We start from the raw sequence: 15,223 nt of genomic DNA, 5'->3' as shown, positions 1-15,223 counted from the left end.
ATGTCAACATATTGCCCCCAATATGGGGGTCCTCATTTTACTGACCTCGGAAGGATGGAAGGCTGAGTCAACTGTGAGCCCTTCTCAGGATCAAACTCCAGACTGTGAGCAGAGTTAGTCTGCAATATACTGCATTCTAACCATGGCACCACCAAGACGCCTTTACTGAGTAGGGCTTACTTATTGAGACAAGGCCTTTCTGGTAGAGTCAATGGCTTCTGTTCCAATCCCTGAAAACTGTCGCAGCTCCACTAGATGGAACCCAAATTGGAAGGTCTGCTGCACCCTGGAATTGAGGGTGCTGGAGAGGCGCTGCGTGGCTTGCCATGCAGGTTAGGGAGGCTGCCCCACGGTGTGAATGGCAAGAGGGATCATGCAAGATGTGGGTCAGGGAGGTTGTGAGGGTACAAGAGGCACAGTGTGGGTTGGGGAGGGTGTGAAGCTGCATGTGAGAGGCACTGCACACGTCAGGCATGGCACGCAAGAGACATGATGTGATCAGGGAGGGTATGTGAGAGGTGCTTCCTGGATTGTGGAAGGTGTCTGAAGGTATGTAGGGATGTACAGGTAATTGGTGCAGCGTGAAGGGCTGGAGGAAGGATGCAGAGGTGGGATAGATTCAACCCAATGATTTGTGATCTTTCCTGTTGGCTTCCTCATTGACCTTTAGGGAAAGCCATCGGGGAAGTTTGCAGATATGATCCCGTGATCATGGGGCACTTGGCAACTGATCGTCAGTGCAAATGGTTTGCCCAGCACCCAGATCATAATCACATGACCATGAGGGTGCTTGGATGGCTGGAAACCTGATGTCCCGCTATAACGGGTGGGCAAATATGGCCCCTTTATGACTTGTGGACTTCAACTCCCAGAATTCCTGAGCCAGGTTGGCTGTCTCAGGAATTCTGGGAGTTGAAGTCCACAGGTTGTAAAAGGGCCACAGTTGCCCACCCCTGCGCTATAACAACCATTTTGTTCAGCACCATTGCAACTTGGAATGATCACTGACCGAATGGTCGTAGACTGAGGACTATCCAAATCGACTTTGTTACCTCAAGCTCTGTAATTCCTAAGCAGCAACACTTCCTTTTTTTTTGTTCCCTAGGACTTTCTTGTTAGAACTAATTCTGTCAGAAATGAAGGGAAGCAGTGTCCTAATCGGTGAAGAGATGGCCACGTTTCTGGCAGCGTCTTTTGAAGAGAAGTGTCAGTCGGTGCTAAGACTGGTTTCCACCACAAATGATGACGAGGTAAAATTCTCCACTCTTACATTAAAAGGTGAATTGTAAAATATAGCCTGGAGTTCTACACTGGAGCACTTGCACAAATTCTGGCAGCGTGATGGGCCCACATAGCAAAGGGGCAGCCCTTCAGTCATGGTGTCAACACCTGCCATCTTACAGATTTTGACCCTATTCCCCCCCCTCCACCCCCCAAAGAACATCTCTGGCTTTGTGACAATTCAGCTCAAGGGCAAGAACTTCCCTGCATACAACACCAGCCATACTTTGGTGGATAAATATTTTATCGGTCTTTCTTCCCTTAGAGCTCTCTTGGAATCTGAAGAGGTTAGACAAACGTTCCTTGCACATATTTACCTACTTACAATACAGTGTCTAAGCCATAGTGAGTCTGGTGTGAAAAAAAAAGTACCGTATTTTTCGGAGTATAAGACTCACTTTTCCCCCCTTAAAAGAGGGTGAAAATTTGGGTGCGTCTTATACGCCGAATGTAGCCCAGCCCACCCATCGGCCCCCATCCTTTGCCCTTTGCCTCCCAGCAATTTACCTCCTTGCAGCAAACAGCCCGTTTCAGTTTCAGCTTCAGCATAGCCTGATTAGCATAAGCAGCTGATGGTCGGTTGGAGCAGCCTCCCGACCATCAGCTGTTTCAGGCTGTAGGGATTGCCGTTGCCTATTGCCGCCTCTGCGTGCCCCATTTTCGGCCTCCGCTGTTTGCTGCAAGGAGGCAAATTGCTGGGAGGCAGAGGCAGATTTTTTTTTCTTGTGCTAATCAGGTTGGGCTGAAACTGAAACAGGCTGTTTGCTGCAAGGAGGCAAATTGCTGGGAGGCAGAGGTAGATTTTTTTTTCCTTGTTTTCCTCCCCAAAAAACGTAGGTGCGTCTTATAGTCCGGAGCATCTTATACCCGAAAAATACGGGAAGTCCTCTAGTAAGAAATTTGCCATACAGTCAGTTTGTGTGACACATTTGCTCATTAAATTAAATTAAATTAAAAATTAAAATTTGCTCATGCCAACTCAAGCCACAAAGTAACGCCCCCACAGAGAAGGCCCTCCCCCTGGGGGCCGCCAGTCGACACTGCTTGGCTGATGGCACCCGGAGGAGCCCCTCTCTATGAGAGCGTACCGGCCGGTGGGAGGCTGTTTGTGGTAGTAGGCGGTCCCGTAAATAACCAGGTCCAAAGCCATGGAGCGCTCTAAAGGGGGTAACCAAAACCTTGAAGCGCACCCGGAAGACCACCGGGAGCCAGTGCAGCTCGCGCAGGAGAGGTGTCACACGGGAGCGCCATGTTGCTCCCATAACCACCCGCGCGGCCGCACTCTGCGCCAGCTGGAGCCTCCGGGTGCTCCTCAAGGGGAGCCCCATGTAGAGAGCATTACAATAGTCCAGGCGGGAGGTGACGAGGGCATGAATGACTGTGTCTTTATTGACTATGACTCATAAAAAAAAAAGGGAGTGGCATTCTGATTGTGTGATCATGGCTGCCATCTTGACATCCTGCCCAAGCCCCTATGGATAGCATTGCCAGAAAAATTGTAACTTTGTTTTCTGTCTATATGCTTAAATGGGTATAGTTTAGCACAGTGGTGGGTTGCCCCCGGTTTGGACCGGTTCACAAGAACAGGTAGTAAAACGGGTGGGAGACTCCGGACGTCATCATAAGTGATCTGCGCATGCAAGCTTGCGTGTGGGCACGCTGCAAACCTGTAGTAAGAGTAAGAGTAAGTAGAACCCACCCCTGGTTTAGCAATAATTTAATCAAATCACATGCTAGTTGCATAACCTGCAAACCAGAAAAAAATGTTGGAATTAGTTTTCATTTAGTTACAAGCTAATCAATCCCAAGATAATTCTTGGGATGTTTAATAACAAAAGACCTTAATATGTTATCTATTAAAAATAAAATGTTATCTAATTTTAGGTTCTATTAAAATGTTATCTAATTTTAGGTTCTATTTAATTGGGCCAAACTATGTTATAATAATAATTTTAATTAGCAATTTTATGATGTTTGTGTATTTATATTTTTCTTGACTGTACACCGCCTTGAGTCCTACGGGAGAAAGGCGGTATAGAAATATAATAGATAGATAGATAGATAGATAGATAGATAGATAGATAGATAGATAGATAGATAGATAAAATTGGATAAAAGCTATACTGTAGCACAAGCCTCTGCAAATTCAGCCTTTATTTGTAAAAGTCTTTTTTTTTTTTTCTGCAAATGATAATTTGGCAATTGATAGAATTGGCATATTCAGGTGTGGTTAGGAAATGCCAAGAATGATTTAGCAGTTGAATAAATAAATGAGAATTTATCTTGTTTCCGATATACTAACACTGCTTAGACAGAATATTTTTTAAAAAGCCCTCTCATTCAGAAATACTCTTTAACATACCAATTGAACAGTTATTAGAAGCTTAATATAAATTATGGTGGTACAACTATACAGATTCTTAGTGTTCACAAATTGTGATCTTGGATCTGTGGGTTATCTGGCGAGAATTCCAGTATATTATCTTAGAAATAATTTAGTGTATATATTAAATTCTTGCTAAATTTAAATGTCAAACGGGTTAAAGTAGATAATTTACCATATTTTTAGGAGTATAAGATGCACCTACCTTTTTTGGTGAGGAAGAAGAAAAAGAAATCTCCCTCTGCCTCTGAGCAATTTTGCCTGCAGCAAACAGCCTGCTTTACTTTCATTTTCGTTTTCAGCATACTGTAGCTTGATTAGCACAAGGAAAAAAAAATCTGCTCCAGCAATTGACCTCTTTGCAGCAAGCTGCAGAGCCCTGCGCAAAACAGCTGAAAGCAAATCAGCTGAGAGTCTGGAGGCCGATCCAATCAACTTGTGCTAATTAGGCTGTGCTGAAGCTGAAAGGAGCTGTTTTTTCTTGCTGTTTGCTTGCAAGAAGGTAACTGCTGCGAGGCAGAGGCCAAAGGGTGGGGGCCAGTGGGTGGGCGGGGCTAAATGTGGTGTATAAGACGCACCTAAATTTTCATCCCCATTTAGGGGGGGAAAAGGTGCATCTTATACTCTGAAAAATATGGTAATTAAAGTTAGATATTTTACGATGGAAGTGCATTATCTGATTTCAAACATTGCCTGTTTTCTATAGGAAGCACTAGTTGCAATTCGTCTTCTTGATGTTCTTTGTGAAGCGACATCAAATCCTGGAGAACTGCAGCCTTTGCAAGCGTGTCCCGATTTGCTTGAAGTAGCTATCAGTAAGTGGGAACTTTTTTATGATTTCAAAACAGCGTAATTGAAAGAGAATCTTGTTTTTAATTTTGCTGGAAAATAAAGTTGTACGATTGCTGTGTGAAGTAAATACAGGTCGTCCTTGACTTACAACGGTTCATTTAGTGACTTCAAAGTTACAACAGCACTGAAAAAAGGTGACTTAGGACCAGATTCTTTCCCTCCAATTTTTTCCCTGAAACAGACTATTTCAGTGTGTTGTGGGTTTTTTTTTTTTTTTTTTTTTGATTTGTAGGAGGGATCAGATTGATTTTCTTTGATGTTACTACCTGCAAAAATTACCTTCTTTGTTTAGGCCTTTTGAAACTTGTACATCTTGCTGGGAAGCAGACCACAAATATCTTCACAATCACTTATTCCACCGAGCAGGAAGAAATTTCCCATCCAGCTGTGGGCTTTAAATCACATCTGATTCGTCTGATTGGAAATTTATGCTACAGGAATAAGGGTAACCAAGACAAGGTAAGTTAGAGGATAGAACCACCTTGTAGGGCCAATGACACTTAGCTTTGGCATCTTTTTGCAAAGAAAGGACCAATATGATGTTCTCCCTCATTCCCAAAAGACTTCAAACAATTTAACAATAATAATAATAACTTTATTGTCATTGTATGTATATACACAGTATACCCATACAACGAAATTCACTTAACACCCAAAGACCAGGTCCAACACACATAACAATCCCCAAACACCCACCCACCCACCACAAATTCCCCACCCCTAAACCACCCAAACATTCACACAACAGACCAAGTAATGCTGTCCAACAGCTCACTGATGGTGGCCCTTTAGTTCATTGTTGCGTGCAATTATAGCTCTGGGATAAAAACTATTCAGAAAAATGTGTGGTCTGAGTTTTAATTGTTCTGTATCTTCTGCCAGAAGGCAACAGTCCAAAAAGATTATAAGCAGGATGGGAAGAGTCTCTGAGAACGTTATGCAACTTTCTCAAACAGCGAGATTCGAAGATGTCGTCCAGGGCTGGTAGCTGGAGTCCGATGATATTCTGGGCAGTTTTAATAATTCTCTGTAGAGCTTTTTTGTCCACTACAGAGCTGCTCCCATACCGTGCAAGAATGCCGTATGTCAGGACACTCTCAATGGGGCTGCGATAGTAGAACAGAAGTAGATGCTGAGATAGATTTATCTTCCTGAGCATTCTCGGGAAGTACAGCCTCTTCTGTGCCTTCTTCACAAGCATGTTAACATAATCTGCTATCCAGTGGTGAAATCCAAATTTTTTTACTACCAGTTCTGTGGGTGTGGCTTTGTGGGCATGGTGTGGCTTGGTGGGTGTGGCTTGGTAGGCGTGGCTTGGTGGGTGTGGCAGGGGAAGGATACTGCAAAATCTCCATTTCCACTCTAATCTGAGGCCAGCCAGAGGTAGTATTTGCTGGTTCTCCGAACTACTCAAAATTTCCACTACCGGTTCTCCAGAACCTGTCAGAACCTGCTGGATTTCACCCCTGCTGCTATCCAACCTGAGATTTGGAGCCCTTTTTAAAACTGCTGTTTTATAGTAATCATCATCAGGGAGATTTCACAATATTTATTTGTGTTTATATAATCATTGGATAATGAAAGATTCTTTACATAGTTTTCATGCAATGTCATAAGATGTATGAATAAAAACATAAACCTAAAACAGAATAAAAATAGCAGAAGAACAGCCCTGAAGTTCTTCTGGCATCAAAAGGGAAATAGTGTTTTGTTCTTTGAGATTCCCCCCCCCCCGCCCTTTTTACTTAATCCCTTGTATTTTTCGTAGTTTCTCATCCACACCTTTCAGGATTGGTCCTCCTTAGCTTTCTGAGAACGAGCCAAAGTTGGCTTGATGTTGCTAACTGCTGAAAGTGGTCCTCTTTCACCCCAAAGGAACATCTTCGAGACTCAGTAAGGCATGGGAAAATATATTTTTCCTGAATGGGCCTTTTGTGACAGACCACTCCCATTTGATGAGGGAGCCAGCCATACCCTCTGGTGGATGGAATGGGACACCTTACAAACAATGGCTTCCACCAGGGCTCTATTACAATTTGCCGTGGCCAGCTCAACATGGCCAACTCGCCACGGGACAACTCGTTGCAGGACAATGTAACAATTCTATTTAATCATTGAAAATAAACTATTTTTTTTAAAAAAAAATTGCCATTCACATTTCATTCTGTCCCTCTTTTTGCATCTTTTCTATAATGAGTCTGTTCCACCATTTCTTTGATATTCATGTGACTCTTGTTCTGCAGTGAGTTGTCCTGCGATAGCTTGACCATGGCCGGGCCTTCTCCAGCCTTCAAGTTGACCATGGTGAGTTGGCCATGGATAATTGTCATAGGTCCCTGGTGGAAGCCATTGTGTTAAGGTCATTGACTTAATACTACTCCAGAAGCTATATGACCCCTTGAATCCCCGGGAGAGGGACCATGTCTTGTGTTTTTAAATTGGCTGTACCTTGGGATAATTAGGCAAACTGCCAAAGGCTTTTCTTGGCAAAAGTTCAGAAGCAGAAGATGCCGACAAGAAATAAATACAGTGAAACAATTCTCTCAACGTTCGTTGTTTTCCGGCAAAGAGCCCAAGAGCCGTTGCTGGTCTTTTAAGCCTTATGGGAGGGGCCAATCATCTCCTGGCCTTACTCCCAAGTCGTCCTCTCTGCTTTAGCTGCTCCTGCCTTCTGGCAGCTCTTCTCTTACATGCACTAGGAACAGGCTCCTCCTGTTCCTCTGCCTCTCTACTGTCAGCCTCTGGAAGCTCCGAAGTCCGCACATCACTCCCTGATGGCCCTGGCCCCATTTCTGCCTCTCACGCAGAGCCCTCATCCGGGCCTTCTCGAGCCTTCAGGACTGGCCCATGTTCTCCCTCAGCCTCCTCACTGTCCGACTCCGCTGCCAGCTCTGCAGGCTGCTGGCGGACCACAACAGCCATTAATATTTAAGGTTATAATGGGATGAAAAGCCATTATCTGTATGTTGTCCATAGGATAAGGAGATGTACTTCTTGATGAACTGCAGCTCGGTGGTTTCACACTGAATGGGAATTTCCTCATAATACAGAGATACTGGTTGCAGGAGAGGAAGGACTGTTAGTCTTCTTCAGACCTGCTTGAATCTTATTAATTCGTGTTCCTCCCTAGCCCCATTTTAAATACTTTGGGGATTACACACAAGGAAGCCTTTAATGTCCCATTTAGTTTGGCCCCTACATGCCAGCTAACTCATAGAGGTTAGCATAACCTTGCCTTCTGAATGTCGAAAACCATTAGTTATTGTTATATTTGTTGTTTTAGTTTTCAAAGACAGGCTGCTAAGTAGGCAGTTTTAGGATAAAGCCTAATCAGGCATGAAGAGTTGCAACTTTGGCTTGCATATTTTCCTCAAAAAATTCCTGAAGAAATTGGACATCTCTGATTATTCGGAATTCCTTTCTGGAGATCCTGGTTAGGGTAAACGGAGGACAGGACCAATGTATAATAGTGCATTTTTCACAGATAGTGTCACTAGCATCCTCCAGTTTGGACTGACAAATTTAAGAGTGGAAGCAAATATCCTGTTCCCTCCAAAATAAGACATCCCCTGATAATAAGCCCAATTGGGCTTTTGAGCGCATGGCAATAAGGCCAAGCGCTTATTTCAGGGTTCAAAAAAATATAACACAGGGTCTTATTTTCGGGGAAACACGGTACTTTTAGTTGTCTTAGGATAGGGGTCTGCAACCTTAAGCACTCAAAGAGCCATTTGGACCCGTTTCCCACAGAAAACAAAACACCGGGAGCCACAAAACCTGGGTGGGCGTGGCCAACTCGATGTCACTCACTTCCACCAGTCACATGACCCCCCCTAGCCACGCCTACCCAGCCGGTCATTAGGGCAGAGAACCAGTTGTTAAAAAACACCGGGAACCACAAAACCCTTTTGACATCTCTCTTTCCCTTCCTTCCCTCCCTCTCCCCCTCTCTCTGTATCTCTCTGTCTCTGCCTTGGCCACTTCTCCATCCCCTGCTGTCACCCTTACCTTCTCAGGCCACGCGGGCAGTGACTGGGAGGGGAGGGTGAGGGGTGTGGCCAGCCAGTGGTGGGATCACCTGACAGGGAGCCACAGTAGAGGGCCCAAAGAGCCTCATGTGGCTCCGGAGCCGCAGGTTGCTGACCCCTGTCTTAGGGCCAAGCGGGTGAGTGTGTGTGATTTCGTGATCCTAGAGTACCTTATTTGCATGTTTTGGTTGCTGCCCAGAGTTTCTTAGATAGATGGGCAGCCATATACAGTAAATAGGATGGATCGATGGATGGAGGGAGGGATAATGGAGGGAGGGAGGGATGGATTGAGGGATGGATAGATGGATTGATGGGACTAACTTTACATATCTCACCACGTCATGGTGTGCTTAAGCATGGTTTCTAAATTTAAGTCAAAAAATCCCGGTTCTCACAGGGCACAGATCAAGGTTTATGAATCATGGTGGCTAAATTCTCCTAGTTGTAAGTCAAAAACAGTTGAATCATGCTACAGTTTGGGACCATGTGTGAACCTGGTGGGCCCTACCCTATGCTTTGCAGCAAGTCAAATGTTAGAAAAGAAAAATATTTAAGTAGATCGGAATTATTTTGAACTGTTTGGTAATTACCCCAAATGGAAACAAAACTGAAAAAAAAAGCCCTACTGAGTTTAATGATATGCTAAATAATTGCTAATAAAGTTGCTTCCATATTTTCTGTCTAAACAGAACGCTCTTATCCCCTATGGATTTTTTTTTTGGTTTTTATTTTGCTGCGTTTGCGTGTTGCTAAGCACTGAACTATCCGAAGGAAGCAAGCATATATTTAAGCCTTACTTACTTTAATTGTGACTGCAGAAAGCGCTATGAAATATCATGATGGGTTTCTTCATGTAGTATCTTGTTGAGAGACGCCTGAGGCAGAATTCATCTCTGCCAGGCACATACTTTGGTTCTTATAGATCCTTTACAGTAACTGTCTGTTTTTTCTTGGACACTTGATTCAGAATGGCAAATTGTTAGCCTTCCACAAAATTTATAGAATAGAATAGAATAACAAGAGTTGGAAGGGACCTTGGAGGTCTTCCAGTCCAACCCCCTGCCCAGGCAGGAAACCCTATACCACTTCAGACAAATGGTTGTCCAACATCTTCTTAAAAACTTCCAGTGTTGGAGCAATCACAATTTCTGCAGGCAAGTTGTTCCACTGGTTAATTGTTCTGACTGTCAGTAAATTTCTCCCCAATTCCAAATCCAAATTATTGATCTTAGCAATCCAGTCTAATAGAACTATTGAATTAAGAAATAATTCAACCAAGATTGACGAAATTGAATTTAGTATCTAGCGTCTCTAAAGATTAATCAGGATTATATGGTAAATGTTAAGGAATTCGCAGAGTAACCCTTGAGTAGCAAGGGTGTACACATGAAAGCGATTGAGAGTAGTTACGAATAAACAGCCAACACACAGATACACTGAGTTGTGTTTACTTTCAGGAAATAGTAAGGCACAGTCCAATAAACAGTCCAGGTCATACACATATAAAGCAGTAGATATAGTAAAACAATAGTCCAGGGATAATCCAATAACAAAGTCTTCTTACCAGTCATCGTAGTCATACACAATAAACAATTGCAAACAGTAACAAACAGATATATCAGAGCAAAAACAGCAAAGAACAGCAAAGAGAGACAAACCATGTTTGTAGCTCCCTCTTAAGGACATTGGCTACAGAGCTAACTAATCAGGACACAGTATGATGCAATACAGCATTCTTAAAGCTGCAATGATGGTTTATATATTGCCAACCCAACAAGTTAGGTAATTATCATTTCCTACAAGTAAAAATGAAGATTTGTTTTTTCACTGGCTATATTTTAGAAGATCTGGTTTTGCTTAACAAAATCCATCGGTATGATCAACTATTCATTACCCATGAAATGAAATAAGGATTGGATAGTGGCAAACGTTATTACGTTATTACATTATAAAAATTTTCAGGAGCTGTTTTAATTCATCTGAATCAGTGGTGGGTTGCCCCCGATTCACACTGGTTCTATAGAACCAGTAGTAAAACCGGCGGGAGGCTCCGCCCACTGACCCTGACATCACCAAAACGTTTCTGCGCATGTGCAGAAGCTTCTGGGCGCAGCCCCGTTGCGAACTGGTAGTAAAGGTAAGTAGAACCCACCCCTGATCTGAATGTCATATATTATGGAACAACCTAAGGACTTCATTTTACCCTTTATTTTGTATACAAATATATGACAGTGTGTTTGTAGGTAAAACATTTTGGCCTGCTCCTATCAATTTGAGATCCGTTACATTTTTCTGAAATACTAAATGATTTTGTCATGGTTAAACGTTTCATTTTAATGATCCATACCTTAGTTTGCCGTGAAATTCTTTATTAATTCTGGAAATCATCACTGTGATCATCTCATTTTCCTCGGTATTAAAAAAAGGAAAAGCTTTTAAAGATTCTACAGGCTCCCTCCTCCCTTTGCATCTACCCCAGTAGGGACCACTTCAGGGGTGGGATTCTACCGGTTCAGACCAGTTCGGCAAACCAGTAGCTCCAACGATCAGGTGGTCCCACCCACCCCTGCGCTTTAGTGACCTATATCTTCTCAGCTGATTCGCGTGGCAGAGCGGATTGCCCTGCCTCAGCTGTGTTACTTCCCAGCAGTAATGCGGAAGGTATGTTTTTGTAAAACGCAAAGTGCGCAGTCACCGAACCGGTTGTTAAACCGGCAGGATCCCACCACTGGACCACTTGGCAGCCCCCTTACTCTGGTGTGGCCCATGTCCTTTCTTACCCACAAAATGAGCCAGGCTTCAGCCACTCCCAGTTCTTCCCCTTTTGAGGGAGGGATTTTCTCTGAACCCAACACTAACTAGCAGCATCTGAAGGCCAAAAGCACAAATCTAGGTATCCCAGAAAGGCAGGATGGGCCTTTCCCTCTTGTTCGCTCAAGACCAAGCCACTTCTTTTTCTCTTTTCTGGAGGAGGACAGACTAACCCTTACTATCTCAAACCTTCATGGGATTACTGTGTTGCGTGTCAAGCGGGTTAGTGGCAGTGGTGAAATCCAAATTTTTCTTACTACCAGTTCTGTGGGCGTGGCTTGGTGGGCATGGCTTGGTGGTGTGGCAGGGAAGGGATATATCAAAATCTCCATTCCCACCCCCTCCAGGGGAAGGATACTGCAAAATCCCCATTCCCTCCCCACTCTGGGGCCAGTCTGAGGTGGTATTTGCCAGTTCTCCGAACTGCTCAAAATTTCCGCTACCGGTTCTCCAGAACCTGTCAGAACCTGCTGGATTTCACTCCTGGTTAGTGAGCTAGGTTGCATCTCAGAATAAACTGCCCAACAGTACATCGGTGGTAGTAACTGCCAGTAACCGTTGTGGCCCGTACATGGCCTGTGCAGGTAATAGCTGATTCAGACAGCAAGCAGGCTGGTGTGGTGCTGCGCCAGCAACCTGTGCAGCTGACACTCAAGTCAGACAGTGAGGAGGCTGGAGAAGATGTGGTGCCAGAGGTGCCAAAAGGCAGGAGTGGCTCCTCAGGAGGAGGTCTCCTCGAGAGTAAGGCTTGGGGCTAATTGGCCACTCCCTTAGCCTATTTAAGGAGGAATGCCGACTGAAGCAATTTGCAGGGAACAACTTCGTTCACATACCTTCGTGTCTTGTCTTGCTTATCTTATCAGCTTCCTGCAAATTGCTTCTGGGCATTCTGCCAACCACAATAAACTTTCAGTATTATTCTTTGAATTCTTGTGTGTGCTGCGTTCTTTGGGTCCGTAGCTGGGGCAGAACAAACTGATAGCTAGGGTTGGGAAAGATTGCCTGGCAAAGGGTGCTTTTATTGCTTAGCTTACCACCACCACCAGCTTGTTTGGAGTGCAGAGATATTCCATGGCCTAGGGCAGTGTTTCTCATTCATGCACAGCAACTTGAAGGACTTCAGTTCCCAGAATTCCCCCAGCCAACATTCTGGGAGTTGAAATCCACACATCTTCAAGTTGTTGACCTTGAGAAACACTGAGCTAGTGGGTATGGAAAAATGGTAAGAAAAAAATGGAAGCTTCTTGAAATGAAGGTATTTGAGGATATTCCAGAAGCCCCAGTTACCCTCTGTAGCAGGGGTCTCCATCCTTGGCAACTTTCAGACTTGTGGACTTCAACTCCCAGAATTCCTCAGCCAACTGGCTGAGGAATTCTGGGAGTTGAAGTCCACAAGTCTGAAAGTTGCCAAGGTTGGAGACACCTGCTCTGTAGTATCTAGAAAATAGCAGGCCAATAAGAAACTGAGACAGCTTCTCTTTCTCAGGTGGAATAATCATGGCAACTGGATACCTACTGTAGAACATGACTTCTTAAAATCTTAAAATGTGTATCGATGAGTTTGTCATTGCTAGACACCAATGCAAAATGTGCTTTGGACATTTTTCATAGATTGGGTTGATTTCCCTATAAATTCGTTATTTGTTGGAAAAAATTAAATGAATTTTTTAACTTTCACTTTCAGTAGACATTTTAAGAACAAAGATGAAAGCTAATGTAAACTAATACATAAGTAAGGAAGAAGGAAGAAAATAAAAAAAACAGAGCTAATAGTACAGTTCAGGAAAGAAAAACAAAGTTAGAAATGAAACAAAAAAGATAGAAAGAAGTGATGTCCGATCTTCTTTACTGCAATTATAAAAACAATTATATATTTACCTCTTTCTCTAAATGTTCATCATGACCCTCCTCTTTCCATATTCTATCCTATCTAATTATAAAAACCATAAATTATAAGTTCATTTTTTTTCTGCTTTATGAAAAAAGTCCGTAAGAAGTTTTCAGTTACCAGAAATCATAGGTATTATATTTTACCTGATCAAACAAGTCAACTCACCAAGTTCTACCATCTTCGCCAACCATCTGTGCATTGGCGGTATTGCGGAATCTTTCCATCTTTGTACATACAATAATCTTGCTACAGTTACCTACGAAAACAAACTTCCATTGTTTTTTTTCCCCTCAACTGTTTGTTTGTCCAAGTGGAAGATTTCTTGTCTCAATATTTCTTGGGAAAATTATTGAAGATGTAGCCCATCAGTTCTTCATGGTGGAGGATTGGGGCTGTTGGTATAAATGTTTACTGTTCAGTTGTCAAAAGATGGGTTTAGATGCTAGATCAGTTTCCGTGAATTGTTTGTGGAAACTGAAATCATAATTGCAATAGGATGTAGGGTGTGTCATTCTGGGAAATTGCCACTACTTGGGAGTTTGTGGTACCCATCTCTGAACCCTGGGAATTGCAATCTCAGCATGAGATGGAGTTCTTCTTAGACATAAGTCATCAGTACTGACCATTTGATCTATGATGGGTACTCTTTTGGAGATTATTTTAACTTTCCTCATCTTTACATAGTTTAAATAAATTCCAGCACATTATTTTTAATGTCTTTTGAAGACAGAAATCCAGTTCTTCTCAGAAGACTGAATAGTGGTTCAAAGTATATGAGAGGTTAATTCTTTAAAGTTGTCCGGACAATATAATTGTCTATCCAAAACAGCTATTTGGATGTTGGTGAAGTCCCATCCATTCATTATCAGTAGCCAATTCCCTTGAAATTTCAAATAGCATCTTCAGAGACATGATTTTTTTTCCCCCAGAAGAAAATGATCCTGTGTTGATTTCTTCTTCTCTCCACTCCTGATTTTAACAATGTTTTTGGATTTCCCCAAATCTGTCATTCAGATGGCAAAAGTCCTAATGATATTAAGGCAATTACAGTCATGTTTAGGTGGGTCCTGGGCCAAGCTGATGTCATAGATAGAAGCTGGTCTTAGAATCAGACACGTCATGATTTATGATTGAAACTTACTGGTTCTTTTGGGAAAACCGATCATTCTCCACCAATTCAACTTTACAGAATTGATGTGACAATAAGCTTGGGGGAAATGTAGAATTAAAAATGAATATGAATATTGCGCGGAGAAGCCAATCTGGTAGGTACCTGGGAATTTGAACTGAAATTCAAAACAAAAGATTGATTATATAAGATAGGAGAAAAATCAATCTTTGCCATGAGTCCCCTTTGATTTAGCAGTCTTAACAAATCTAATGCATGATGATGTTCTATTTAGGGAGATAGTTTAGGTGGGCAATGCGGTCTTTAGAAATCAATAGGATAATGATAGGGTGCTTTGAATCTGTGGGCCTTGGGTTTCTCTTGTGTGGAAGGCAAAAGACCTCGGGAGGTGGGGGTTTAATGCTGCAAGTCACATCGGAACCTTTGCTCTCCCAGCAGACGTCAGGGGGAAAGGAGCCTCCATCCATAAATTTTCAGCAGATTTGCAGGATGTGGTGATTTCTGATAATAGACTTTTTGCCACAAACCACAGTTCCATCTTTTATAAGCCAAAGTGCCTATAGCACTGGCACTCAGATCTGGGTTAGAGAATACATGAGCCTTCTTCCTCTCGATTTACCAGTAAAACCAGATGGAAATTTGCACCTTGCTTTGAGAGAGACCTATAGCCAACTTTTTTAAAAAAAAAAATTAACTCCAGCTGTCTTCCTCCCTCTTAAGTAGGTGGGGTTATTTGGGGGTTCACGTGACAGGCAAAGACAGCTTGGGCTAATTTATCAGTAGCTGACTTGCCTTGCAATTTTCCAAAGAAGTTTCTATTGAGATACTTATTTGTAATTTTTCAAAAC

General features: G+C 42.8%; 1 protein-coding gene across 1 annotated transcript in view; it reads left to right on the top strand.

Annotated features, from left to right (window-relative positions):
* The window catches only part of ATXN10 (ataxin 10), a 76,237-nt gene that overhangs the window by 34,919 nt on the left and 26,095 nt on the right, over positions 1-15,223 (top strand). The window contains exons 7-9 of the mRNA XM_070947133.1: positions 1,106-1,250; positions 4,371-4,479; positions 4,809-4,975. Of these exons, the coding sequence (XP_070803234.1) occupies positions 1,106-1,250; positions 4,371-4,479; positions 4,809-4,975 (421 nt within the window). The remainder of the gene's footprint in view (positions 1-1,105; positions 1,251-4,370; positions 4,480-4,808; positions 4,976-15,223) is intronic.

Source organism: Pituophis catenifer, unplaced genomic scaffold (genome assembly GCF_029215685.1).
Source record: "Pituophis catenifer annectens isolate HBS135680 unplaced genomic scaffold, rPitCat1.0.hap2 SCAF_7, whole genome shotgun sequence".
Taxonomy (NCBI): domain Eukaryota; kingdom Metazoa; phylum Chordata; class Lepidosauria; order Squamata; family Colubridae; genus Pituophis; species Pituophis catenifer.
This window is presented reverse-complemented; position numbering and strand designations above follow the sequence as displayed.